General features: G+C 65.2%; 2 protein-coding genes and 3 long non-coding RNA genes across 5 annotated transcripts; 2 read left to right on the top strand and 3 right to left on the bottom strand.

The window, feature by feature from the left end:
- Positions 1–624: 624 nt before the first annotated feature.
- LOC127464377 (ranBP-type and C3HC4-type zinc finger-containing protein 1-like) lies at positions 625–26,768 on the bottom strand. The gene is made up of 14 exons (XM_051774666.1): positions 26,392–26,768; positions 25,785–26,031; positions 24,475–24,645; positions 23,486–23,627; positions 19,349–19,439; positions 17,213–17,468; positions 16,282–16,412; positions 14,845–15,015; positions 5,203–5,363; positions 3,781–3,892; positions 2,385–2,564; positions 2,222–2,320; positions 1,996–2,139; positions 625–1,041 (listed from the first exon to the last, which is right to left on the bottom strand). Exons 1-14 carry the CDS (start codon positions 26,674–26,676, stop codon positions 961–963), a joined length of 2,271 nt encoding a protein of 756 aa, XP_051630626.1. The 5' UTR covers positions 26,677–26,768; the 3' UTR covers positions 625–960.
- On the bottom strand, positions 7,814–8,208 carry LOC127464380 (uncharacterized). The gene is made up of 2 exons (XR_007901332.1): positions 8,131–8,208; positions 7,814–8,003 (listed from the first exon to the last, which is right to left on the bottom strand). It is a non-coding gene; the product is annotated as an uncharacterized LOC127464380 (long non-coding RNA).
- LOC127464378 (uncharacterized) lies at positions 17,572–18,884 on the bottom strand. Its single transcript, XM_051774667.1, has 4 exons — positions 18,192–18,884; positions 17,975–18,161; positions 17,662–17,885; positions 17,572–17,614 (listed from the first exon to the last, which is right to left on the bottom strand). Coding segments are annotated over exons 1-4 (930 nt in total). The 5' UTR covers positions 18,709–18,884; the 3' UTR covers positions 17,572–17,612.
- LOC127464381 (uncharacterized) lies at positions 18,801–19,091 on the top strand. The gene is made up of 3 exons (XR_007901333.1): positions 18,801–18,863; positions 18,948–18,991; positions 19,025–19,091. It is a non-coding gene; the product is annotated as an uncharacterized LOC127464381 (long non-coding RNA).
- Positions 21,089–22,224, top strand: LOC127464379 (uncharacterized). Its single transcript, XR_007901331.1, has 3 exons — positions 21,089–21,123; positions 21,468–21,787; positions 22,100–22,224. It is a non-coding gene; the product is annotated as an uncharacterized LOC127464379 (long non-coding RNA).
- Positions 26,769–27,034: the final 266 nt, after the last annotated feature.

The raw sequence follows: 27,034 nt of genomic DNA, 5'->3' as shown, positions 1-27,034 counted from the left end.
GGCTCTCGTTATGGGGCTGGATGTGGGGGCTGGGTGTGCCCGTGGCTCTGGTTATGGGGCTGGATGTCCCCAGCTGTGGCTCAGGCTGTGCCCATGGGGCAGGGGTGTGCCCGTGGCTTTGGTTATGGGGCTGGATGTGGGGCTGGGTGAACCCAGCTGTGGCTCAGGCTGTGCCGGTGCCACGTGCCCGCTGCAGCCCCGGCTGTTTTTGGGGTCTCATTCAGGGCTGGTTCCCCACAGCCCCACCCCAGGCTGTGATCCCATGTCCGTGTCCCCATCCTGGGTGGTGAACACTGTCCCCATCTCCGTCCCTGTCCCCACCCCTGTCCTGGCAGCCGGGTCACTCAGGTGGTTTATTGGCCCCCTGTCCCTGTCCCCTTCCCTGTCCCCGTCCCTGTCCCCATCCCTATCTCCGTCCCCATCCCCATCCCTGTCCCATCCCTGTCCCCAGCCCTGTCCTGGCAGCCGTGTCACTCAGGTGGTTTATTGCCCCCCCGTCCCCATCCCTGTCCCCATCCCCATCCCCACCCCTCTCCTCGCAGCCGTGTCACTCAGGTGGTTTATTGCCCCCCCCCGTCCCCATCCCTGTCCCCGTCCCCATCCCCGTCCCTCTCCTCGCAGCCGTGTCACTCAGGTGGTTTATTGGCCCCCCCGGGCCGTGCTGTGCCCACCGTGGGGCCCCCCCCTGCGGGCAGAGCCCCCGGAGCTGTCCCGGAGCTGTCCCGGTGCCCGCGGCTCCTCCCCACGCCGTGTCCGTCCCTCTGTCCATCCACTCCGTCCCTCTGTCCATCCGCTCCGTCCCTCTGTCCATCCGCTGTCCCCGTGTCCGTCCTCGCTGTCCCCGTGTCCGTGGCGCTCCCCTGTGCCCGCGCTCAGCCCCGGGCCCGGCCCCGTCCGTCCCTCGGGGTCCCCGGGGGTCCCTGTGCCCGTCCCGTCCCCACGGGGGTGGCCCGGGGGGGGTCAGTGGCAGTTCTGGCACCGGGGGTGGCACCTCTGCCCGTTCACGTTGCAGCGACACCCGGCACTGGTGTCCCCGGGGCCCTGGGGGGGACAGGGGGCAGAGGTCAGAGCCCCCCCCGGGGTCACTCCGTGCCCCCCTCACTCCCCCCGCAGTCCTGGGGTCCCCCAGCCCCCTCCAGACCCCCCCACCCCAGCCTCCTTTGGTGACCCCCGGGGGTCCCCCAGACCCCCAGGGACCCCCCCTGACCTCGGGGTCCCCCCCAGTCCCCCCCAGTCCCCTCTACTGACCCTGGGACCCCCCCGGTGTCCCCCCAGCCCCCCTCACCGCCGGCCCCCAGTGCTGCCCCTCGGTGACCCAGCAGATCTCAGTCTGGCACAGGGGGATCCCCAGTGTCCCAAGGACTCCCCCTGACCCCGGGACCCCCCCGGTGTCCCCCCAAGGACCCCCCTCACCCCGTGACCCCCCCTGGTGTCCCCCTAGCCCCCAAGGACTCCCCCCGGTGTCCCCCCAGGACCCCCCCTCACCGCCGGCCCCCAGTGCTGCCCGCGGGTGACCCAGCAGATCCCTGTCTGGTACAGGGGGATCCCCAGTGTCCCAAGGACTCCCCCTCACCCCAGGACCCCCCCGGTGTCCCCCCAAGGACCCCCCTCACCCCGAGACCCCCCCGGTGTCCCCCCAGCCCCCCCAGGACCCCCTCAGTGTCCCCCCAGCCCCCCTCACCGCCGGCCCCCATCGCGGCCCGCGGGTGACCCAGCAGATCTCAGTCTGGCACAGGGGGATCCCCAGCCCCCCTAGGACCCCCCCAGGACCCCCCTCACCGCCGGCCCCCATCGCGGCCCGCGGGTGACCCAGCAGATCTCTGTCTGGCACAGGGGGATCCCCAGGACCCCCCCAGCCCCCCAGGACCCCCCCAGGCCCCCCCTCACCGCCGGCCCCCATCGCGGCCCGCGGGTGACCCAGCAGATCTCTGTCTGGCACAGGGGGATCCCCAGGACCCCCCCAGCCCCCCAGGACCCCCCCAGGCCCCCCCTCACCGCCGGCCCCCATCGCGGCCCGCGGGTGACCCAGCAGATCTCCGTCTGGCAGACGGTGCAGCGGATCCAGTCGCACCCGTCCTTCTTCTGCACCACGATGCGGCACGTGGGGCAGTGCATGGCCTCCCCCCGCTGCACCAGCGTCTGGGGGGGGCGCACGGAGGGGGGTCAGGGGCGCGGGGACCCCCCGGTTTCCCCCCCCCCGAGCCCCCCGAGCCCCCCAGACCTGCAGCATGTCGCTGGTTTGCCGCGCGGCCGCGTCGTGCTGCGCCCGCAGCTGCAGCTCGTCCTGGTACTGGCGGCAGTTCTGCCCCTCGTGGATGGCCTGGGGGGGCGAGGGGTCAGTGCTGACGCCCCCCGGGACCCCCCCGAACCCCCCCCGGGCTCACCTTGCACAGGAGGCAGTTGAGGGCCCCGCACACGGGACACGGGAACTCGTTCACGGCGTCCTCGTAGAAGCACCAGCCCGGGCAGTCCCGGCCCCGGCAGTGGAAGCTGTTCTGGCTGCGCCGCTCGGCCAGGGCCAGGCCCCGCTCCAGGAACCGCCGGTGCTCCTCGGGGGACACCAGCTGCGGATCGGGGACATTGGAGTGGGGCTGCCGGGACCCCCGGGCCACCGACACCAACCCCGGGCCACCCGCACCCATCCCCGGGCCACCCACAACCACCCCCGGGCCACCCACACCAACCCCCGGGCCACCAAACCCCGCTCTGGGACCCGCCGGTGCTCCTCGGGGGACACCAGCTGCGGATCGGGGACATTGGAGTGGGGCTGCCGGGACCCCCGGACCACCCACACCCACTCCCGGGCCACCGACACACACCCCCGGGCCACCAAACCCCGCTCCAGGAACCGCCGGTGCTCCTCGGGGGACACCAGCTGCGGATTGGGGACATTGGAGTGGGGCTGCCGGGACCCCCGGGCCACCAAACCCCATTTGGGGACACCAGCTGCGCGTTGGGGACATTGGAGTGGGGCTGCCGGGACCCCCGGGCCACCCACACCCACCCCTGGGCCACCGACACACACTCCGGGCCACCAGACCCCACCCCCGGGCCACCAAACCCTGCTCCAGGACCCGCGGGTGCCCGGGGGGACACGGGCTGTGACACGGGGACATCGGGGTGGGTGGGTGGGGCTGCCGGGACCCCCCTCTCACTGACACCCACCCACGGGATCAGTGACACCCGTGGGTGTCACCCACCCCTCCAGGACCACCCACCCACCACCGGGATCTCCTGCAGGTAAGTGGGAACACCCCAGTGACCCCCTGTGACCCCCCCAGTGACCCCCCCAGTGCCCCCCCCAGTGCCCCCCATCCCCACGCACCGCTCGGATCTCCCTCTCCTGCAGGTGACTGTCACAGGTGTAGGTGACAGGGACCCCCAATGACCCCCCCCAGTGACCCCCCTGTGACCCCCCAATGCCCCCCCCGTGCCCCCCATCCCCACGCACCGCTCGGATCTCCCTCTCCTGCAGGTGACTGTCACACGTGTAGGTGACAGGGACCCCCCCAATGACCCCCCCAGTGCCCCCCCAGTGCCCCCCATGCCCACGCACCGCTCGGATCTCCCTCTCCTGCAGGTGACTGTCACAGCTGTAGGTGACATCCCGGAAGGGACACCCCAATGACCCCCCCAATGACCCCCCAGTGCCCCCCAGCCCCACGCACCGCTCGGATCTCCCTCTCCTGCAGGTGACTGTCACAGCTGTAGGTGACATCCCGGAAGGGACACCCCAATGACCCCCCCAATGACCCCCCAGTGCCCCCCAGCCCCACGCACCGCTCGGATCTCCCTCTCCTGCAGGTGACTGTCACAGGTGTAGGTGACATCCCGGAAGGGACACCCCACCAGCGGCTCCTCGCTGTAGTTGATCACCTGGCGCAGGCACTCCCTGGGAAAGGGGGGGTCACCGGGGGGGTCTCGGGGCCGGGGGGGCTCAGGGGGGGTCACCACAAGGGTGGGGGACTCAGGGGGGGTCACCACAAGGGTGGGGGGCTCGGGGGGGTCACCAGGCCGGGGGGGATGGGGGAGGGTTGTGGGGGCCACTCCCTGTGAGGGTGGGGGGCTCTGAGGGCTGGTCACAGTTTTGGGGGGGTCTGGAGCTGTGCTGGGGGCTGAGGGGGTGTCACTGTTTGGGGGGGCTCTGAGGGCAGGTCACAGTTTTGGGGGGGTCTGGAGCTGTGCTGGGGCTGAGGGGGTGTCACTGTTCATGGGGGGGGTCAGGGCTGGTCACAGTAATTGGGGGGGTCTGGAGCTGTGCTGGGGGGTGAGGGGGTGTCACTGTTTGGGGGGGGGTCCTAGGGCTGGCCATGGCAATGGTGGGGGGGGTCCCAGGGCTGGGGGGTCCCAGGGCTGGTCACTACAAGGTGGGGGGGTCCCAGGGCTGGCCATGGCAATGGTGGGGGGGTCCCAGGGCTGGGGGATCCCAGGGCTGGCCATGGCAGTGGGGGGGGGGCTCAGGGTTGGTGACCGTGAGGGTGGGGGGGTTTTAGGGTTGGTCAGGACAGTGAGGGGGGTCCAGGGCTGGTCACTGGGGGGAAATGGGGGGGGTCTCAGGGCCAGTCATGGGGAGGGGCTCAGGGTGGTCCTGGTGATGGTGGGGGGGTCTCAGGGTTGGTCACTGTGATGGGAGGGGCTCAGGGCTGGTCACTGTGACAGTGGGGGGGTCTCAGGGCCGGTCACTGTGATAGGGGGGGGTCACTGTGATGGGGGGTGGTGTAGAGGGGGTGCTGTAGGGAGGTCAGGGGGTGCTGTAGGGGGGTCAGGGGGTGCTGTAGGGGGGTCTGGGGGTGCTGTAGGGGGGTCTCAGATGCTGTAGGGGGGTCAGGGGGTGCTGTAGGGGGGTCCCAGGTGCTGCAGGGAGGTCTCAGGTGCTGTAGGGGGATCTCAGGTGCTGCAGGGGAGTCTCAGGTGCTGTAGGGGGGTCTGGGGGTGCTGTAGGGGGGTCAGGGGGTGCTGCAGGGGGTCTCAGGTGCTGTAGGGGGTCTCAGGTGCTGTAGGGGGGGTCAGGGGGTGCTGCAGGGGGGTCAGGGGGTGCTGCAGGGGGTCTCAGGTGCTGTAGGGGGGGTCTCAGGTGCTGCAGGGGGTCCCAGGTGCTGTAGGGGGTTCAAGGGGTGCTGTAGGGGGGTCAGGGGGTGCTGTAGGGGGTTCCCAGGTGCTGCAGGGGGTCCCAGGGCCGTCCCCAGGGTGCCCCCGGGGTACCTGCAGAAGCTGTGCAGGCAGTCCCGCAGCAGCACCCCCTGCCCCGCCGGCACGTCCTGCAGGCAGATCCCGCACTCCAGAGCCTCCGGGTTCGGCACCACCCCCGACTCCTCCGCCCGCAGCAGCTGCTGGAAGTTCTGCTGCCGCTCCGCATCCAGAGCCTGCGGGGAGCGAGAGGCAGTGGGGATGGGAACGGGGATGGGAACGGCAGAGGGATTGGGAACGGGAGTGGGATTGGGAGTGGGAGTGGGATTGGGGATGGGAGTGGGATTGGGAATGGGAGTGGGAGTGGGATTGGGAATGGGAGTGGGAGTGGGATTGGGAATGGGATTGGGAATGGGGATGGGAGTGGGATTGGGAATGGGAGTGGGATTGGGAATGGGAATGGGAGCGGGAATGGCAGATGGATTGGGATTGGGGATGGGATTGGGAGTGGGATTGGGAGCGGCAGAGGGATTGGGAATGGGAGAGGATTAGGAATGGGATTGGGAATGGGAGCGGGATTGGGAATGGCAGCAGGATTGGGAATGGGAGTGGGATTGGGAATGGGATTGGGAATGGGAGCGGTATTGGGAATGGCAGCGGGACTGGGAATGGCAGAGGGACTGGGAATGGGAGTGGGATTGGGAACAGAGTGGGATTGGGAACGGGAACTGCCTCGCTGGGAATGGGGACGGGAAGAGCCCCAGTGGGAACAGGAACGGCACCAGAGAGAGCAAGAACGGTGAGGGACAGACCCAGCAGGGATGGGAACGGCCCCAGTGGGAATGGGAACGGCCCCAGTGGGAATGGGAACGGTCCCAATGGGAATGGGAACGGCGAGAGACAGACCCAACAGGGATGGGAACGGCCCCAGTGGGAATGGGAACGGCCCCAGTGGGAATGGGAACGGTCCCAATGGGAATGGGAACGGCGAGAGACAGACCCAGCAGGGCTGGGAATGGTCCCAGGACAAAACAGGAATGGCACTGCCCGTGGAACAGCCCAGCAGGGCCACTGGGAATGATCCCATCAGGAATGGGAACAACTCTGGTAAGAGGCAGGAACAGCCCCTTGGGGACGGGAACAGCCCCACTGAGGAGCAGGAATGGCACTGGCCATGGGACAGTCCCAGTAGGGAACAGGAACAGCCCCTCGGGGATGGGAACAGCCCCACTGAGGAGCAGGAATGGCACTGGCCATGGGACAGTCCCAGTAGGGAACAGGAACAGCCCCACTGAGGAGCAGGAATGGCACGAGGAGCAGGAATGGCACTGGCCATGGAACAGTCCCAGCAGGGAACAGGAACAGCCCCTCAGGAACAGGAACAGCCCCACTGAGGAGCAGGAATGGCACTGGCCATGGGACAGTCCCAGCAGGGAACAGGAACAGCCCCTTAGGAACAGGAACAGCCCCACTGAGGGGCAGGAATGGCACTGGCCATGGGACAGCCCCAGTAGGGAACAGGAACAGCCCCTCGGGAGTGGGAACAGGAATGGGAACGGCCTGTCAGGGACAGGAATGGCCCCAGTGGGAATGGGAACAGCGAGGGACGGAACTGTCAGGGTTTGTGGGATGAGAACAGTCCCTGTGGGAACGGGAACAGTCCCTGTGGGAACGGGAACAGCCCCTGTGGGAACGGGAACAGCCCTGCTGGGTTGGGAACAGCCCCAGGCAGGATGAGGCCCGTAAGGAACGGCCCCAGTAAGGAACAGCCCAGTCAGGACTGGGAATGGCTCCAGTCGTGGAAGGGGAATGAGCTCGTCAGGGACAGAACGGTCTGTCAGGGACAGGAATAGCCTGGCCAGGAATAGCAACAGACCCTTCAGGAATGGGAACAGACCCCTCAGGAATGGGAGCAGACCCTTCAGGAATGGGAACAGCCCTGTCAGGAATGGGAATGGCTCCAGCAAGGACGGGAATGCCCTGGGCAGGGAATGGGAACGGCCCCGGGCAGGGAATGGGAACAGCCCCGGGCAGGGAATGGGAACAGCCCCGGGCAGGGAATGGGAACAGCCCCGGGCAGGAACTGCCCCATGAGAGGAATCCTGGTCATGGACTGGGAACTGTAAGGAATGGCACCAGTCACGGGATGGGAATGGCCTGGGTAGGGACAGCCTGGGCAGGGACAGCCTGGGCAGGGAATGGGAATGGCCTGGGCAGGGAATGGCCCTCGTTAGGAATGGGAATGGCCTGGGCAAGGAATGGGAATGGCCTGGTTAGGAATGGGAATGGCCTAGGCAGGGAATGGGGATGGCCTGGGCAGGGAATGGGAATGGCCTGGGCAGGGAATGGGAATGGCCTGGGCAGGGAATGGGAATGGCCTGGGCAGGGAATGGCCCTGGTTGGGAATGGGAACAGCCCCGGTCAGGGACACCCTGAGGGTCCCCAGGGACATTCTGGGGGCACTTTCCCATATTTTGGCCCTGGAGATGCTGCAGGGGAGCCCCAGGATCGGGCTCTGCCCTGCTGGGAACAGGTTACCCCCCTGCTGTTGCCCCCCAGTCACCCCCCCAGACCCCCCCAGTCACCCCCCCAGACCCCTCAGACCCCCCAGTCACCCTCAGACCCCCCCAGACCCCCCCCAGTCACCCCCCAGACCCCCCCAGCACAAGGAGCCGGCGGAGCCACGTGGGTGGGACGAGGCTTTAATGGGGGCACAGGAACCGGGGACCCCAAACCGGGGCCATGGCTCGGCCAGGACCCCCCTCACCCCCCACTCCCGTTCCCTCAGTGCCACAGGGCTGAGACCCCCCGAGCCTCAGAGACCCCCAAAGTACAACCCCCCCAATGTGAGACCCCCAGAGCTCAAACCCCCCAACCTGAGACCCCCCCTGAGCCTCAGAGACCCTTAAAGTACAACCCCCCAATGTGAGACCCCCCGAGCCTCAGAGACCCCCAAAGTACAATCCCCCCAATGTAAGACCCCCAGAGCACAAACCCCCCAACCTGAGACACCCCCCGAGCCTCAGAGACCCCCAAAGTACAACCCCCCCAGTGTGAGACCCCCCCCAAGCCTCAGAGACCCCCAAAGTACAACCCCCCCCAACCTGAGACCCCCAGAACACAGTCCCTCAATGTGAGACCCCCCCGAGCCTCAGAGACCCCCAGAACTCAACCCCCCCCAACCTGAGACCCTCAGAGTTCAACCCCCCCCAGCTGAGCCCCCCAAGCTGCGATTCCCTGAGTTCAGCCCCCCACCCGTGGTACCCCCAGCACGGCCCCCCCCAACATGAGACCCCCAGAGCTCAACCCCCCCCAATCTGAGACCCCCCCAAGCCTCAGAGACCCCCCAAGCTCAACCCCCCCCAGCTGAGCCCCCCAAGCTGCGATTCCCTGAGTTCAGCCCCCCAACTGTGGTACCCACAGCACGGACCCCCCAACATGAGACCCCCCCAAGCCTCAGAGACCCCCCCAGAGCACAACCCCCCCCAGCTGAGCCCCCCCCAGGCTGCCATTCCCTGAGTTCAGCCCCCCCACCCGTTGTACCCACAGCACGGCCCCCCCCTGCCCTCCCCAGGCCTGAGACCCCCTGAGCTGCCCCCCATGAAGGGGGAGTGCTGGGACTGACCCCACTGACCCCACTGACCCCCCTGACCCCACTGACCCCCCTGCCCTCACCCCGGGGGGGTGGGACCCCCCTGTGAGCCCCCCCAGCGAGGGGCACATCCCACCCCCCTCCCCCGGCAGAACATTCCAGAACCCACCCGGGGCTGGGCATGGGGGAGCCCGGGGGGGTCCCGGGGGTCTGCGGGTTGCCAGGGGTCCAGAGGGGTCCCGGGGATCCAGAGGGGTCCCGGGGGTGTCCCTGGGGGTTCTGGGGGGCCGGATGGGTCCCGGGCAGAGGTCGTGGGGATCCCAGGAGTCCAGAGGGGGCTCTGGGGGTCTCGTGGGTCTGGGGGGGTCCCGGGGGTCCCCTGGGGGTCCCGGGGGTCCAGGGGGGGTCCCGTGGGTCCCCTGGGGGTCCCGTGGGTCCGGGGGGGTCCCGGGGGTCCCCTGGGGGTCTCGTGGGTCCAGGGGGGTCCTGGGAGTCCCCTGGGGGTCCCGGGGGTCCAGGGGGGGGTCCCGTGGGTCCCCTGGGGGTCTCGTGGGTCCAGGGGAGTCCCAGGGGTCTGGGGCATTCCCAGGGGTCCCCTGGGGGGCTCGTGGGTCCGGGGGGGTCCCGGGGGTCCCTTGGGGGTCCCGGGGGTCTGGGGGGTCCCGTGGGTCCGGGGGGGTCCCGGGGGTCCCTGGGGGGTCCCGGGGGGTCCCGGGGGTCTGGGGGGTCCCGTGGGTCCGGGGGGGTCCCGGGGGTCCCTGGGGGTCCCGGGCACTATCCGAACTCGGAGCAGAGGTGGATGAAGTCCTCCAGGGACCCGGGGCCGTCCTGGCTCCGGGGCTGCTCCCGGCGGGATCCGGCACGGGCAGAGGGAAGAGAGAGGAGAAGGAGCCGTCAGTGCCGGGCCCGGAGCCCCCCCGGGTCCCAGGGGAGCCCCCCCCACGGGGCTGTGGAATGGGGATGGATCCCGGGGCTGGGAACGGATCCTGGGAATGGATCCTGGGAACAGATCCTGGGGCTGGGGACAGATCCTGGGGCTGGGAACGGATCCTGGGGCTGGGAATGGATCCTGGGAACAGATCCCAGGGCTGGGAACGGATCCTGGGGCTGGGAACAGATCCCAGGGCTGGGAACGGATCCTGGGGCTGGGAACAGATCCCAGGGCTGGGAACGGATCCTGGGGCTGGGAACAGATCCCAGGGCTGGGAACGGATCCCGGGGCTGGGAAAGGATCCTGGGGCTGGGAACGGATCCTGGGAACAGATCCTGGGGCTGGAAACAGATCCTGGGGCTGGGAACGGATCCTGAGGCTGGGAATGGATCCCGGGGCTGGGAACAGATCCTGGAGCTGGGAACAGATCCTGAGGCTGGGAATGGATCCTGGGAACAGATCCTGGGGCTGGGAATGGATCCTGAGGCTGGGAATGGATCCTGGGGACAGATCCTGGGGCTGGGAACAGATCCCGGGGCTGGGAACAGATCCCAGGGCTGGGAATGTGCGGCCTGATGGCTCCTCAGGGCAGGGGAGGGAAGCGAGGAGAGAGGGACCCCCTGATCCCACGGGGATACTGCTGGATGCTGCTGGATCCCCCTGATGCCAGCACTGAGAGACCCCCTGATCCAGCACTGACAGATCCCCTGATCCAGCACTGACAGATCCCCTGATCCAGCACTGACAGATCCCCTGATCCAGCACTGAGAGATCCCCTGATCCAGCACTGAGAGACCCCCTGATCCAGCACTGAGAGACCCCCTGATCCAGCACTGACAGACCCCCTGATCCAGCACTGACAGATCCCTGATCCAGCACTGAGAGACCCCCTGATCCAGCACTGACAGATCCCTGATCCAGCACTGAGAGACCCCCTGATCCAGCACTGACAGATCCCTGATCCAGCACTGACAGATCCCTGATCCAGCACTGAGAGACCCCCTGATCCAGCACTGAGAGATCCCTGATCCAGCACTGACAGATCCCTGATCCAGCACTGAGAGATCCCCTGATCCAGCACTGAGAGATCCCTGATCCAGCACTGACAGATCCCTGATCCAGCACTGAGAGATCCCCTGATCCAGCACTGAGAGATCCCCTGATCCAGCACTGACAGATCCCTGATCCAGCACTGACAGATCCCTGATCCAGCACTGACAGACCCCCTGATCCAGCACTGAGAGATCCCTGATCCAGCACTGAGAGACCCCCTGATCCCAGCACTGACAGATCCCTGATCCAGCACTGACAGACCCCCTGATCCAGCACTGAGAGATCCCTGATCCAGCACTGACAGATCCCTGATCCAGCACTGACAGATCCCTGATCCAGCACTGACAGATCCCCTGATCCCAGCACTGAGAGACCCCCTGATCCAGCACTGAGAGATCCCTGATCCAGCACTGACAGATCCCCTGATCCAGCACTGACAGATCCCTGATCCCAGCACTGAGAGACCCCCTGATCCAGCACTGACAGATCCCTGATCCAGCACTGACAGATCCCTGATCCAGCACTGAGAGATCCCTGATCCAGCACTGACAGATCCCTGATCCAGCACTGACAGATCCCCTGATCCAGCACTGAGAGACCCCCTGATCCAGCACTGACAGATCCCCTGATCCAGCACTGAGAGATCCCTGATCCAGCACTGAGAGACCCCCTGATCCCAGCACTGAGAGATCCCCTGATCCCAGCACTGAGAGATCCCCCTGATCCCAGTTCTGATAGACACCCTGATCCAGCACTGACAGACCCCCTGATCCCAGCACTGACAGATCCCCTGATCCAGCACTGACAGACCCCCCTGATCCCAGCACTGAGAGACCCCCCCAAATTCCAGCACTGTTGGATCCCCCAATCCTGGCACTGCCACATCTTCCCAGTACTGGTGGATCTCCCGATCCTGGTACCTGTCCCTGGGGGTGTCACAGCCCCTCCCCTGTCCCCGGGGGTGTCACAGTCCCCACCCTGTCCCTGGGGGTGTCACATCCCTGCCCTGTCCCCGGGGGTGTCACATCCCTGCCCTGTCCCCGGGGGTGTCACAGCTCCCACCCTGTCCCCGGGGGTGTCACAGCCCCCACCCTGTCCCCGGGGGTGTCACAGCCCCCACCCTGTCCCTGGGGGTGTCACAGCCCCTGCCCTGTCCCCGGGGGTGTCACAGCTCCCACCCTGTCCCTGGGGGTGTCACAGCTCCCACCCTGTCCCTGGGGGTGTCACAGCCCCTGCCCTGTCACAGCTCCCACCCTGTCCCCGGGGGTGTCACAGTCCCTGCCCTGTCACGGCCCCTCCCCTGTCCCCGGGGGTGTCACAGCTCCCACCCTGTCCCTGGGGGTGTCACAGCCCCTGCCCTGTCCCTGGGGGTGTCACAGCCCCTGCCCTGTCACAGCTCCCACCCTGTCCCTGGGGGTGTCACAGCCCCCACCCTGTCCCCGGGGGTGTCACAGCCCCCACCCTGTCCCCGGGGGTGTCACAGCTCCCACCCTGTCCCTGGGGGTGTCACAGCCCCTCCCCTGTCCCCGGGGGTGTCACAGCTCCCACCCTGTCCCCGGGGGTGTCACAGTCCCTGCCCTGTCCCCGGGGGTGTCACAGTCCCTGCCCTGTCCCCAGTCACCACCAGCCCCTTCCCGGGCAGATCCCGGTGCTGGATCCCCTACCCCAGCAGAGCCACAGCACCAGCTGGGTCTGGGGGTGTCTGTGTGACCCCCCCCCGTGCCCCATCCCCTTCCCTGGAGCGGCGCAGGATCCAAACCCCTCCCTGCAATCGCCGGATCCATCCCCTACTGCCGGACCCCCGAGCCAGTGAGGTCACATCCCTGATCCCAGGACTGCCAGATCCCTCCCTGATCCCAGGACTGCCAGATCCCTCCCTGATCCCAGCACGGCCACATCCCTCCCTGATCCCAGTACTGCTGGATCCTCCCTGATCCCAGTACGGCCACATCCCTCCCCGATCCCGGCACTGCTGGATCCCCCTGTGATCCCAGTACTGCCCCATCCCTCCCCGATCCCAGCACAGCCACATCCCTCCCTGATCCCAGGACTGCTGGATCCCCCTGTGATCCCAGTACTGCTGGATCCTCCTGTGATCCCAGTACTGCCCCATCCCTCCCTGATCCCAGCACGGCCACATCCCTCCCTGATCCCAGGACTGCTGGATCCCCCTGTGATCCTGGTACTGCTGGATCCCCCTGGCACTGCCCTGTCCCTCCCTGATCCCAGCACTGCCCTGTCCCTCCCTGATCCCAGCACAGCCACATCCCTCCCTGATCCCAGCACTGTCCCATCCCTCCCTGATTCCAGCACAGCTGGATCCTCCCTGGCACTGACACATCCCTCCCTGATCCCAGCACAGCCACATCCCTCCCTGATCCCAGTACTGCCAGATCCCCCTGTAATCCCAGTACTGCCCCATCCCTCCCTGATCCCAGCACTGCTGGATCCCCCCTGGCACTGCCCCATCCCTCCCTGATCCTGGCACTGCCACATCCCCCTGTGACCCCGGTACCACTGGATCCCCCCTGGCACTGCCCCGTCCCTCCCTGATCCTGCCAGATATCCCCCAGCCCTGTCCCTGCTGGCACTGCCAGGTCCCCACAATTCCAGTACCACTGGATCTGCCCCAGCCCTGTCCCTGCTGGCACTGGCAGCTCTGCCCTGTGACCCCAGTACCACTGGATTCCTCCTGATCCTGTTCCTGCAGGTCCAGTCCCAATCCCATTGGATCCCTGTGACCCCAGTACCACTGGATCCCCCAGTCCTGTTCCTGCAGGTTCAGTCCCAATCCCATTGGATCCCTGTGACCCCAGTACCACTGGATCCCCCTGATCCTGTCCCTGCAGGTTCAGTCCCAATCCCATTGGATCCCTCCAATCCCAGTACCACTGGATCCCCCTGATCCTGTCCCTGCTGGCACCGGCAGATCCCCATGATCCCATACCCACCCACCAGAGCCCCCTGCCCCGATCCCACACTCCCTGGATCCCAGAGATCCCACATGTGCTGGCACTGCCTGGTAGATCCCCCTAGTCCCAGTACCTGCTGGCACTGCCATGCCCTGTCCCGTTCCCTCTGCAGCCACTCTCTGATCCCATACCCATGGATCCCATACCCCATGTATCCCCTGGGATCCCATACCCCATGGATCCCATGTGATCCCATACCCCATATCCCATACCCGATGGATCCCATACCCCATGGATTCCCTGTGATCCCATACCCATATCCCATACCCCATGGATTCCATATCCCATGGATTCCCTGTGATCCCATACCCATATCCCATACCCCATGGATTCCATATCCCATGGATCCCCTGTGATCCCATACCTGCTGGCACTGCCGTGCCCCGTCCCGCTCCCTCTGCAGCCGCTGTCTCTCTATGGGGTCAGGTTGGTGCCCCCCCGGTACCCGGTACCCCATACCCCATACCCCATACCCCATATCCCATATCCCATACCCCATATCCCACATCCCATATCCCACAGATCCCATATCCCATATCCGATTACCTGCTGGCACTGCCGTGCCCCGTCCCGCTCCCTCTGCAGCCTCTGTCTCTCTATGGGGTCGGGTTGGTGCCCCCCCGGTACCCCATATACCCCACAGATCCCATATCCCATACCCCATATACCCCACAGATCCCATACCCCATATCCCATACCTGCTGGCACTGCCGTGCCCCGTCCCGCTCCCTCTGCAGCCTCTGTCTCTCTATGGGGTCGGGTTGGTGCCCCCCCGGTACCCGGTACCCCATATCCCATATCCCATACCCCATACACCCCACAGATCCCATACCCCATATCCCATACCTGCTGGCACTGCCGTGCCCCGTCCCGCTCCCTCTGGAGCCGCTGTCTCTCTATGGGGTCGGGTTGGTGCCCCCCCGGTACCCGGTACCCCATATACCCCACAGATCCCATATCCCATACACCCCACAGATCCCATATCCCATATCCCATATCCCATACCTGCTGGCACTGCCGTGCCCCGTCCCGCTCCCTCTGGAGCCGCTGTCTCTCTATGGGGTCGGGTTGGTGCCCCCCCGGTACCCGGTACCCCATACCCCATATACCCCACAGATCCCATATCCCATATCCCATATCCCATATCCCACAGATCCCATATCCCATACCTGCTGGCACTGCCGTGCCCCGTCCCGCTCCCTCTGGAGCCGCTGTCTCTCTATGGGGTCGGGTTGGTGCCCCCCCGGTACCCGGTACCCCGCAGGGCGGGCACAGCTGCACATCTCACACCCGGGACGGGTCGGCTTGTTGATGAACGTGCACGTGGGGCACGGCCAGCCCTGCAATGGGAACAGGGAATAATGGGAATGGGAATGGGAATGGGGCACAGCCAGCCCTGGGAACAATGGGAATAATGGGAATGGGGCACGGCCAGCCCTGGGAACAGGGAATGGGAATGGGAATGGGAATGGGGCACAGCCAGCCCTGGAATGGGAACGGGAATGGGAACGGGAATGGGGCACAGCCAGCCCTGTAATGGGAACAGGGAATAATGGGAATGGGAATGGGGCACGGCCAGCCCTGGGAATAATGGGAACAGGGAATAATGGGAATGGGAGTGGGAATGGGGCACAGCCAGCCCTGGAATGGGAATGGGAATGGGAGTGGGAACAGGAATGGGAATGGGGCACGGCCAGCCCTGGGAACAGGAACAGGAATGGGAATGGGGCACGGTCAGCCCTGGAATGGGAACGGGAATGGGAATAGGAATGGAGCATGGCCAGCCCTGGGAACAGGAATGGGGCATGGCCAGCCCTGGGAATGGGAACAGGAACAGGAATGGGGCACGGCCAGCCCTGGGAACAGGGAATGGGGATGGGACCCCTCAGGCCCCCATGGGATCCCTCAGGCCCTGTGGGATCCCTCAGTTCCCCATGGGATCACTCAGGGGATCACTCAGGCCCTGTGGGATCCCTCAGCCCCCATGGGATCCCTCAACCCCCGTGGGATCACTGGGACCCCCTGGGATCCCTCAGCCCCCGTGGGATCCCTCAACCCCCATGGGATCCCTCAGGCCCCGTGGGATCACTCAGGGGATCCCTCAGCCCCGTGGGATCACTCAGGGGATCCCTCAGCCCCCATGGGATCACTGAGGGGATCCCTCAGCCCCCGTGGGATCACTCAGGGGATCCCTCAGCCCCGTGGGATCACTGAGGGGATCCCTCAGCCCCCGTGGGATCACTGAGGGGATCCCTCAGCCCCGTGGGATCACTGAGGGGATCCCTCAGCCCCCGTGGGATCACTCAGGGGATCCCTCAATCCCTGTGGGATCACTGAGGGGATCCCTCAGCCCCCGTGGGATCACTGAGGGGATCCCTCAGCCCCCGTGGGATCACTCAGGGGATCCCTCAATCCCTGTGGGATCACTGAGGGGATCCCTCAGGCCCCGTGGGATCACTGAGGGGATCCCTCAGCCCCCGTGGGATCACTCAGGGGATCCCTCAATCCCTGTGGGATCACTGAGGGGATCTCTCAGCCCCCGTGGGATCACTGAGGGGATCCCTCAGCCCCCGTGGGATCACTGAGGGGATCTCTCAGCCCCGTACCTGCTCGGGCTCGGGCGGTCCCGGCGCGGGGGTCCCGGGAGGGGTCCCGGTGCCGTCCCGGAGCTGCAGCGAGTCCAGGTGGTGCTGGATCGTCCCGATGTCCAACCGGTCCCCCGGGTCTGGGACACGGCCTGGGGGGAACACAGTGAGGGACGGGAGGGAGGGAGGGAGGGGAGGTTTGGGAAGGTTTGGGAAGGTTTGGGAAGGTTTGGGAAGGTTTGGGAAGGGAAGGGAAGGGAAGGGAAGGGAAGGGAAGGGAAGGGAAGGGAAGGGAAGGGAAGGGAAGGGAAGGGAAGGGAAGGGAAGGGAAGGGAAGGGAAGGGAAGGGAAGGTTTGGAGGAGTAGGAAAGAGCAGGAGAAGGAGCAGGAGGAGGAGGAGGAGCAGGAGCAGGAGGAGGAGCAGGAGGAAGGAGCAGTAGCAGGAAGGAGCAGGAGGAGGAAGGAGGAGGAGGGGGAGGAGGAGGAGGAAGGAGCAGCAGGAGGAGGAGGAAGGAGTAGGAGGAGGAGGAGGAGCAGGAGCAGGAACAGGAGGAAGGAGCAGGAGGAGGAGGAGGAAGGAGCAGGAAGGAGCAGGAAGGAACAGGAGGAACAGGAGGAAGGAGCAGGACGAGGAAGAGGAGGAGCAGGAGGAGGAAGAGGAGCAGGAAGGAGCAGGAAGGAGCAGGAGGACGAGTAGGAGTAGGAGGAGCAGGAGGAAGGAGCAGGAGCAGGAGGAAGGAGCAGGAGGAGGAGGAAGGAGCAAGAGCAGGAGGGGGAACAGGAGCAGGAGGAAGGAGCAGGAGCAGGAGCAGGAGGAGCAGGAGGAAGGAGCAGCAGCAGGAGCAGGAGGAAGGAGCAGGAGGAGGAGGAGGGAGGAGCAGGAGCAGGAGCAGCAGGAGCAGGAGGAAGGAGCAGGAAGGAGCAGCAGGAGTAGGAGGCCGTGTGCCCGTACCCCGTTGAGGCGCCGCGGGCCCCGCGTGGCTCCCTCGGTTCTCGGTGGTTGCCCCGTGGCCGGGCAGGGCCCGCAGCAGCGCCTGGGCCTGCTCGTGCCGGGTGAGCCCCGCCACCCCCGCAGACAGCAGGTACAGGAACGCGGGGTCCCTGTCCCGCCGCACCCCGTACGAGCCCACCGAGCGCCCGTCCGAGCACAGGCACTGCCCGATGATCCAGCGCTGCACACGCGGGTGGAAACCCAGCTCCTGGAACACCTGCGGGGACAGACAGGCGTGGGGACAGATCCTGGACATGGGGACAGCTCCTGGGAGAGACAGGGACATGGGAACAGCTCCTGGAACACCTGCGGGGACAGGGGAGACAGGGATATGGGGACAGATCCTGGACGTGGGGACAGCTCCTGGACATGGGAACAGCTCCTGGAACACCTGCGGGGACAGGGGAGACAGGGATATGGGGACAGATCCTGGACGTGGGGACAGCTCCTGGACATGGGAACAGCTCCTGGAACACCTGCGGGGACAGAGGAGACAGGGATATGGGAACAGATCCTGGAACACCTGTGGGGAGAGACAGACGTGGGGACAGATCCTGGACATGGGGACAGCTCCTGGGACAGGAGGGACAGACATGGGAACAGCTCCTGGACATGGGCACAGCTCCTGGAACACCTGCGGGGAGAGACAGACGTGGGGACAGATCCTGGACATGGGGACAGCTCCTGGGAGAGACAGGGACATGGGAACAGCTCCTGGAACACCTGCAGGGAGAGACAGACGTGGGGACAGCTCCTGGACATGGGGACAGCTCCTGGAACACCTGCGGGGACACACAGACATGGGGACAGATCCTGGACATGGGAATAGCTCCTGGGACACCTCCGGGGACAGGGGAGACAGGGATATGGGAACAGCTCCTGTGACAGCTGGGACAGGAGGGACAGGGATGTGGGAACAGCTCCTGGGAGAGACAGGGATATGGGAACAGCTCCTGGAACACCTGCGGGGACAGGAGGGACAGGGAGATGGGAACAGCTCCTGGACATGGGAACAGCTCCTGGAACACCTGTGGGGAGATAGGAGGGACAGGGATATGGGAACAGCTCCTGCAACAGCTGGGACAGGAGGGACAGGGATATGGGAACAGCTCCTGGAACAGCTGGGACAGGAGGGACAGGGATATGGGAACAGCTCCTGGACATGGGAACAGCTCCTGGACATGAGAACAGCTCCTGGAACACCTGTGGGGAGACACAGACATGGGAACAGCTCCTGGGACAGGAGAGACACAGACATGGGAACAGCTCCTGGGAGACCTGGGACAGGGATATGGGAACCACCTCCTGGGACAGGAGAGATGGACACGAGAACAGCTCCTGGACATGGGAACAGCTCCTGGGACACCTGGGACAGGGACAGGAGGGACACGGACATGGGAACAGCTCCTGGGACAGGAGGGACAGGACAGACAGACATAGGAACAGCTCCTGGACATGGGAACAGCTGCTGGGACACCTTGGGGAGAGATGCAGGTGAGATCCTGGGTGAGCTCCGAGGTGATCTCCGGGAGAGCCCCCCAGGTGAGATCCCAGGTGAGCCCCGTGACCCAGGGGACACCCCAGGTGAGCCGGGGATCCCATTCTCCCCCAGGTGAGCCCCAGGTAAGATCCAGGTGAGCCCCAGGTAAGATCCAGGTGACACCCCAGGTGAGCCAGGGCTCCCTTTCTCCCCCAGGTGAGCCCCAAGTAAGATCCAGGTGAGACCCCAGATGCCCCCAGGTGAGCTCCCAGGTGAGTTCCAGGTGCCCCCAGGTGAGTTCCCAGGTGAGTTCCCAAGTGAGATCCCAGGTGAGTTCCCAGGTGCCCCCAGGTGAGATCCCAGGTGAGTTCCCAAGTGAGTTCCCAGGTGAGTTCCCAGGTGCCCCCCCCCGATGAGATCCCAGGTAAGTTCCCAGGTGAGTTCCCAGGTGCCCCCCAGGTGAGTTCCCAGGTGCCCCCCAGGTGAGTTCCCAGGTGAGTTCCCAGGTGACTTCCCAGGTGAGATCCCAGGTGAGTTCCAGGTGCCCCCCAGGTGAGTTCCAGGTAGGTTCCCATGTGCCCCCAGGTGCCCCCAGGTGCCCCCCGGTGCCGCCGTACCTGCTCCTTGAGGGTGCCGATGGTGAGGTGGGGCCGCACCCGCAGGGTGATGTTGGCCGAGGACGTGGCATCTTCCACCCACACGGCCATGCTGGGAACGACACCGGGACACGGGATAACGGGATAATGTGGGATAGGGGGACAATGACACCGGGACACGGGATAACGGGGGGCACGGGGCACCGGGACACGGGATAATGGGATAATGTGGGATAGGGGGACAACGACACCGGGACACGGGATAACGGGATAACAGGATAACGTGGGCTACGGGGCACCGGGACATGGGATAACGGGATAACGGGGGGCACGGGGCACCGGGAGAACGGGATAATGGGATAATGTGGGATAGGGGGACAACGACACCGGGACACGGGATAACGGGGGGCACGGGACACGGGATAATGTGGGATAGGGGGACAATGACACCGGGACACGGGATAACGGGGGGCACGGGGCACCGGGAGAACGGGATGGGGGGCACCGGGACATGGGATAACGGGATAACGGGGGGCACGGGGCACCAGGACAATGAGAGAAGAACATGGGGTAACGGGATAATGTGGGGCACGGGGACAACGACACCGGGACATGGGATAACGGGGGGCACGGGGCACCGGGAGAACGGGATGGGGGGCACCGGGATAATGGGATAACGGGGGGCACGGGGCACCAGGACACAGGATAACGGGATAATGTGGGGTACAGGGCACCGGGACATGGGATAACGGGATAACGGGGGGCACGGGGCACCGGGATAACGACACCGCAACACGGGATAACGGGGGGTACGGGGCACTGGGACATGGGATAATGGGATGGGGGGCACTGGGATAACGACACAGGGACACGGGATAACGGGGGGTATGGGGACAACGACACCGGGACACGGGATAACGGGATGTGGGGCACCGGGATAACAACACAGGGACATGGGATAACAGGATAATGTGGGGCACGGGGACAACGACACTGGGACACGGGATAACGGGATAAGGTGGGGCACGGGGACAATGACACTGGGACACGGGATAACGGGATAAGGTGGGGCACGGGGCACCGGGATAACGACACCGTGACACGGGATAACGGGGGGTATGGGGCACCAGGATAACGACACAGGGACACGGGATAACGGGGGGTATGGGGCACCAGGATAACAACACAGGGACACGGGATAACGGGGGGCACGGGGCACCAGGATAACGACACAGGGACACGGGATAACGGGGGGTATGGGGCACGGGGATAACGACACAGGGACACGGGATAACGGGGGGTATGGGGCACCAGGATAACAACACAGGGACACGGGATAACGGGATAAGGTGGGGCACGGGGACAATGACACAGGGACACAGGATAACGGGATAACGGGGGGTATGGGGCACCAGGATAACGACACAGGGACACGGGATAACGGGGGGTATGGGGCACGGGGATAACGACACAGGGACACGGGATAACGGGGGGTATGGGGCACGGGGACAATGACACAGGGACACGGGATAACGGGGGGTATGGGGCACCGGGACACGGGATAACGGGATAACATGGGGTAGGGGGACAATGACACTGGGACACGGGATAATGGGATGGGGGGAACGGGATACTGGGACACGGGATACTGGCGTACAGAGATACTGGGATACAGAAATACTGGGATACAGGGACACTGGGACATGGGATACTGGCATACAGAGATACTGGGATACAGAAATACTGGGATACAGGGACACTGGGATGCAGGGATACTGGGATACAGAGATACTGAGGTACAGGAATACTGGGCTACAGGGATACTGGGATACAAGAGTACCGGGATAGAGAGATACTGGGATACAGGGATACTGGGATACTGGGATACAAGGACAGTGGGATATAGGAATACTGGGATACAGGGATACTGGGATAGTGGGATACGGGGATATTGGGATACAGAGATACTGAGATACTGGGATACAAGAGTACTGGGATACAGGAATACTGGGATACAGGGACATTGGGATGCAGGGATACTGGGATACAGAGATACTGGGATACTGGGATACAAGAGTACTGGGATACAGGGATACTGGGATACAGGAATACTGGGATACAGGAATACTGGGATACAGAGATACTGGGATACAGGGATACTGGGATACAAGAGTACTGGGATACAGAGATACTGGGATACAGGGATACTGGGATACAGGGATACTGAGATACTGGGATACAGAGATACTGGGGTACAGGAATACTGGGATACAGGGATACTGGGATACAAGAGTACCAGGATAGAGAGATACTGGGATACAGGGATACTGGGATACTGGGATACAAGGACAGTGGGATATAGGAATACTGGGATACAGGGATACTGGGATAGTGGGATACGGGGATATTGGGATACAGGGATATTGGGATACAGAGATACTGAGATACTGGGATACAAGAGTACTGGGATACAGGAATACTGGGATACAGGGACATTGGGATGCAGGGATACTGGGATACAGAGATACTGGGATACTGGGATACGAGGATATTGGGATACAGAGATACTGAGATACTGGGATACAAGAGTACTGCGATACAGGGATACTGGGATACAGGAATACTGGGATACAGGAATACTGGGATACAGAGATACTGGGATACAGGGATACTGGGATACAGGGATACTGAGATACTGGGATACAGAGATACTGAGGTACAGGAATATTGGGATACAGGGATACTGGGATACAAGAGTACCAGGATAGAGAGATACTGGGATACAGGGATACTGGGATAGTGGGATACGGGGATATTGGGATACAGGGATACTGGGATACTGGGATACTGAGATACTGGGATACAAGGATATTGGGATACAGGGATACTGAGATACAAGGATATTGGGATACAGGAATACTGGGATACAGGAATACTGAGATACTGGGATACTGGGATATTGGGATACAGAGATACCGGGATCGGGGTGCAGAGAATGGAGGAGAGAGAGAAGGAGAGGGACCCAGAAAGTGAAAAAAGAAACAGAAAGGAAAAGGGAAGGAGGCAAAAACAAAAAGAGGAAGAAAAAGAAAGGAAAAAAAGGAGAAGAGAAGAGAAAAGTAGGGAAGGAAGAGGAAGAGGAGGCAGAGGAGGATGAAGGCTCACCTGACACCCCCCCAGGGATTGGGGATCTCCCACATGCAGAGGATGAGCAGGAGGGGTGAAGAAAAGGAGAAAGGAGGAGGAGGAGGAGGAAGGAGGAGGTAGGGGATGAAGGAAGAGGGAGGAGGAGGAGGAGGAAGGGGATGAAGGAAGAGGGAGGAGGAGGAGGAGGAGGGGGATGAAGGAAGAGGAAGGAGGAGGAGGAGGAGAGGGATGAAAGAGAAGGAGGTAGGGGATGAAGGAAGAGGGAGGAGGAGGAGGAGGAGGGGGATGAAGGAAGAGGAAGGAGGAGGAGGAGGAGAGGGATGAAAGAGAAGGAGGTAGGGGATGAAGGAAGAGGGAGGAGGAGGAGGAGGAGGGGGATGAAGGAGGAGGAGGTAGGGGATGAAGGAGGAAAAAGAGAGAGACGAAAGAGGAAGAGGCAGGAGAGGAAGCAGAAGGATGAAAAAGGAGGAGGGGGATGAAGGAAGAGGAAGGAGGAGGAGAGGAGTGAAGGAGGAGGAGGCAGGGGATGAAGGAGGAAGAAGAGAGATGAAACAGAAAGAGGTGGGGGAGGAAAGAGGAGGAAGAGAAAGGAAGAGGAGGAGGGGGATGAAGGAGGAGGAGGAGGGGGATGAAGGAGAAGGGGGATGAAGGAGAAGGGGGCTGAAGAAGGAGAAGGATGAAGGAGGAGGAAGGGGATGAAGGAGGAGAAGGAGGGGGATGAAGGAGAAGGGGGATGAATGAGGAGGAGGATGAAGGAGGAGGAGGATGAAGGAGAAGGAGGATGAAGGACAAGGAGGGGGATGAAGAATGAGAAGGCAGAAGGAGGAGGCAGGGGACGAGGGACAGGAGGAGGGGGCTGAAGGAGGAGGGGGTGGAAGGAGGAGGCAGGGGATGAAGAAGGAGGAGGAGGGGGCTGAAGAAGGAGAAGGCAGAGGCTGACTGAGGAGGAGGAGGGGCTGAAGGAGGAGGAGGAGGGGGCTGAATGAGGAGGAGGGGGGGCTGAAGGCTGACCTGAGCTCCCCCCCGGGGTAGTTGGTGTCCCTCAGGCTCACGCTCAGCTCCGTGTGGTGCCGCGCCAGGGACGCCGCGCTCTGAGCGGCCACTGCCTCGTCCCCCACTGAGATGGCCTCGGCCAGGCGAAGGCACAGCTCCTCTGGGGACAGGGGGGACACTGAGGGACAGCACTGACAGCACTGACAGCACTGACACCCCACACACACCCCACACACCCCATGGCCTCGGCCAGGCGAAGGCACAGCTCCTCTGGGGACAGGGGGGGACACTGAGGGACACTGAGGGACAGCACAGCTCCTCTGGGGACAGGGGGGACAGGGGGGGACAGGGGGGACACTGAGAGACAGCACTGACACCCCACACACCCCACACACCCCATGGCCTCGGCCAGGCGAAGGCACAGCTCCTCTGGGGACAGGGGGGACACTGAGGGACAGCACTGACACCCCACACACCCCACAGCCCCCCATGGCCTCGGCCAGGCGAAGGCACAGCTCCTCTGGGGACAGGGGGGACAGGGGGGGACAGGGGGGACACTGAGGGACAGCACTGACACCCCCACACAGCCCACAGCCCCCCATGGCCTCGGCCAGGCGAAGGCACAGCTCCTCTGGGGACGGGGGGGACACTGAGGGACAGGGGGGACACAGGGGGACAGCACTGACACCCCACACACCCCCCAGCCCACCCAGAGCAGGAAGGGCCCGGCCTGGGGACACCACAGGGACAAGAGGGGACAGGAGGTGACACTGGGGGGGAAATCGGGCTCTGCCCCCAGGGAACAGGGACAGGACGAGGGGAAACGGCCCCAAACTGGGCCAGGGGAGGCTCAGGTGGGATTTTGGGAAAATCCCTCCTGGAAAAGGCTGCCCAGCCCTGGGGGACGGAGCATCCCTGGGGAGGTGGCACTTGGGGACCCGGGCAGGGCTGGGGGGGGCACTCAGGGGTGTTTCCCCGCTCCGGGATCCCCAGATTTCCCGGGATACCTCTCTCTGCCAGCTCCAGGGTCTGCAGCTCCTCCGGGTCCTGCTCCGGGTCCGCCGTGGGCAGGGACGGGGGCGGGGCCTCCGGGGCTGTCCCGGTGTCCCCCGGGGCTGTCCCGCTGTCCCCCGGGGCTGTCCCCGCGTCCCCCGGGGCCGTCGCTGGGCCCTCCGAGGCTGTGGGGGCACGGCAGGGCTGGGACCGGCCCCGCTGTGCCCAGGGGGCCCTCCCAGAGGGGAGGGGACACCCCCGGGAATGGTGTCCCCCCCCTGGGAATGGTGTCCCCCCCGGGAATGGTGTCCCCCCCTGGAAATGGTGTCCCCAGCCCGTGTCCCAGGGCACAGCCACCCCCGAGGCCCCTGTCCAGGACATGGGGAGGGGACACCCCCTGGGAATGGTGTCCCTCCCGGGAATGGTGTCCCCCCCGGGAATGGTGTCCCCCCCTGGAAATGGTGTCCCCAGCCCATGTCCCAGGCACAGCCACCCCCGAGGCCCCTGTCCAGGACACGGGGAGGGGACACCCCCTGGGAATGGTGTCCCCCCCTGGGAATGGTGTCCCCCCTCTGGGAATGGTGTGCCCCCCTGGGAATGGTGTCCCCAGCCCGTGTCCCAGGCACAGCCACCCCCGGGACCCCCGAGTGTCCAGGACAGGAGGAGGGGACACCCCACGGACCTTCCGGGGTCACCCGAGGGATCAGCTCCCTCCTGGCACCAGGGTGGGACTGTCACCCCTGTCCCCGTGTCACTGCCCCGGCTGTGTCACCCAACCCCATGTCCCTGTGCCCAGCCCCATATCCCTGTCCCCAGTCACAAATCCCTGTGTCCCAGCCCCCAGCCCCAAATCCCCGTCCCCATCCCCATACCCCTGTCCCCAACCCCCTATCCCTACCCCCAGCCCCAAATCCCTGTCCCCAGTCCCATATCCCTGTTCCCAGCCCTGTGTCCCTGTCCCCAGCCCTGTGTCCCTGCCCTTGTCCCCATATCCCTGTCCCCATCCCCATATCCCTGTCCCCACTCCCAAATCCCTGTTCCCAGCCCCCATCCCCAGATCCCTGTCCCCATCCCCAGATCCCTGTCCCCAGCCCCAAATCCCTGTGCCCAGCCCCATATCCCTGTCCCCAGCCCCAAATCCCTGCCCCCATTCCCATATCCCTGTCCCACCACCTTGGCTGCGTCCCCCAGCCCCGTCCCCCTGTCCCCGTGTCCCCCTGTCCCCAGCCCTGTCCCCGCGTCCCCGTGTCCCCCTGTCCCCAGCCCCGTCCCCCTGTCCCCGTGTCCCCCTGTCCCCAGCCCTGTCCCCGCGTCCCTGTCCCACCTCTCCGGGCCTCCCTGAGGGAGCTGCTCAGCACCGTCCACCACTGCTGTGCCTCCCGCTCCTCGGGGAACCGCAGGGTCACCGTGGCCGGTCCCGTCCCCGGTGCCGTCCCTGTCCCTGTCCCTGTCCCTGTCCCTGTCCCCGGTCCCGATCCCGGTCCCGATCCCGGTCCCGGCAGCTCCAGCTCGTGGCTCGCGGGGCCCCGCACGCGGTAGGACACGTCCCGCAGGTCGAACTCTGCCAGGGGCTGGGACAGAAGGACAGACGGACACGGGGACAGAGGGACACGGGGGGGGGGGTGGAGTCACGACACGGCCCCTGTCGCGACAGCGCCGCGACACAAACCCCGCCCCCAACGCCATCAGCTCCGCCCCCCCCCCCGGCGCCCCCCGGGACGTTCCCTCGATGGCAATTCCAGGGGCTCCCGGGGGCGATCCCGGAGCCTCCGGATCCCGAATTCCGGGCGGGAATTTCGCGGGAATTCCGCGGGAACGGCACCGAACCCACCGGCCCCCCCCCCAAACCCACACCCGCGGAGCCCCCTGAGGGTCCCTCCGCCCCCCGCCCGCCCCCCGCCCGCCCTCACCGCGCCCCCGCCCGCCCTCACCGCGCCCCCTCCCGCCTCCGGCAGCCTCAGCCCGAGGCGGAAGCGGCGGCGGCCGCCGGGGGCCGGTTCCACGCTGAGCTGCAGGCGGAGCGCGGCGCCGGCGGCGGCCGCGGGCAGGAGGCGGGAGGGCGCGGCGAGCTGCGCCCGCGCCGCCATCAGCACGGTGGGAGGCAGCGGGAGCGGCGGTGGGAGCGTCCCCGGGGCAGGAGGCGGGAGAGAGCTCGGGGCAGAGCCCGCGGCAGAGCCCGGGGCAGGGCCCGGCCCGGGCGCTCCGGGCGCCGCCATAGCGGCCCCGCCACTTCCGCCCTCCCGCCCGGTCCGGCAGCGAACCGGCACCCCCCGGGGGCTGAGGGGGGCGGGGAGAGGGAAACGCGGCTCCGCGCGCGGCAGTTCCGGGATCGAACGTTCCGCCCGTAACCACGCCCCCTGATTGTGCTGATCACGCCCCCCCTCCCCGCGCGCGCCCCGGCCCCGCCCCCCGCGGTGATTGACAGCCGCCCCCCGTCTTTGTCCGCGCCAGCCAATCGGAGCGCCGAGCGCCCCCGCGGGGGGAGGGCCCGCTGAGTGACGTCGCTGTCGGCCAATGGGAACGCGGGTCTCCGATGATGGACGGGCCTACCCGCCAATGGGCGGGCGTGCCGCG

The sequence above is a fragment of the Manacus candei genome, unplaced genomic scaffold (genome assembly GCF_025592945.1).
Source record: "Manacus candei isolate 608988 ecotype Guabito, Panama unplaced genomic scaffold, ASM2559294v1 h1tg000214l, whole genome shotgun sequence".
Classification (NCBI taxonomy): domain Eukaryota; kingdom Metazoa; phylum Chordata; class Aves; order Passeriformes; family Pipridae; genus Manacus; species Manacus candei.
This window is presented reverse-complemented; position numbering and strand designations above follow the sequence as displayed.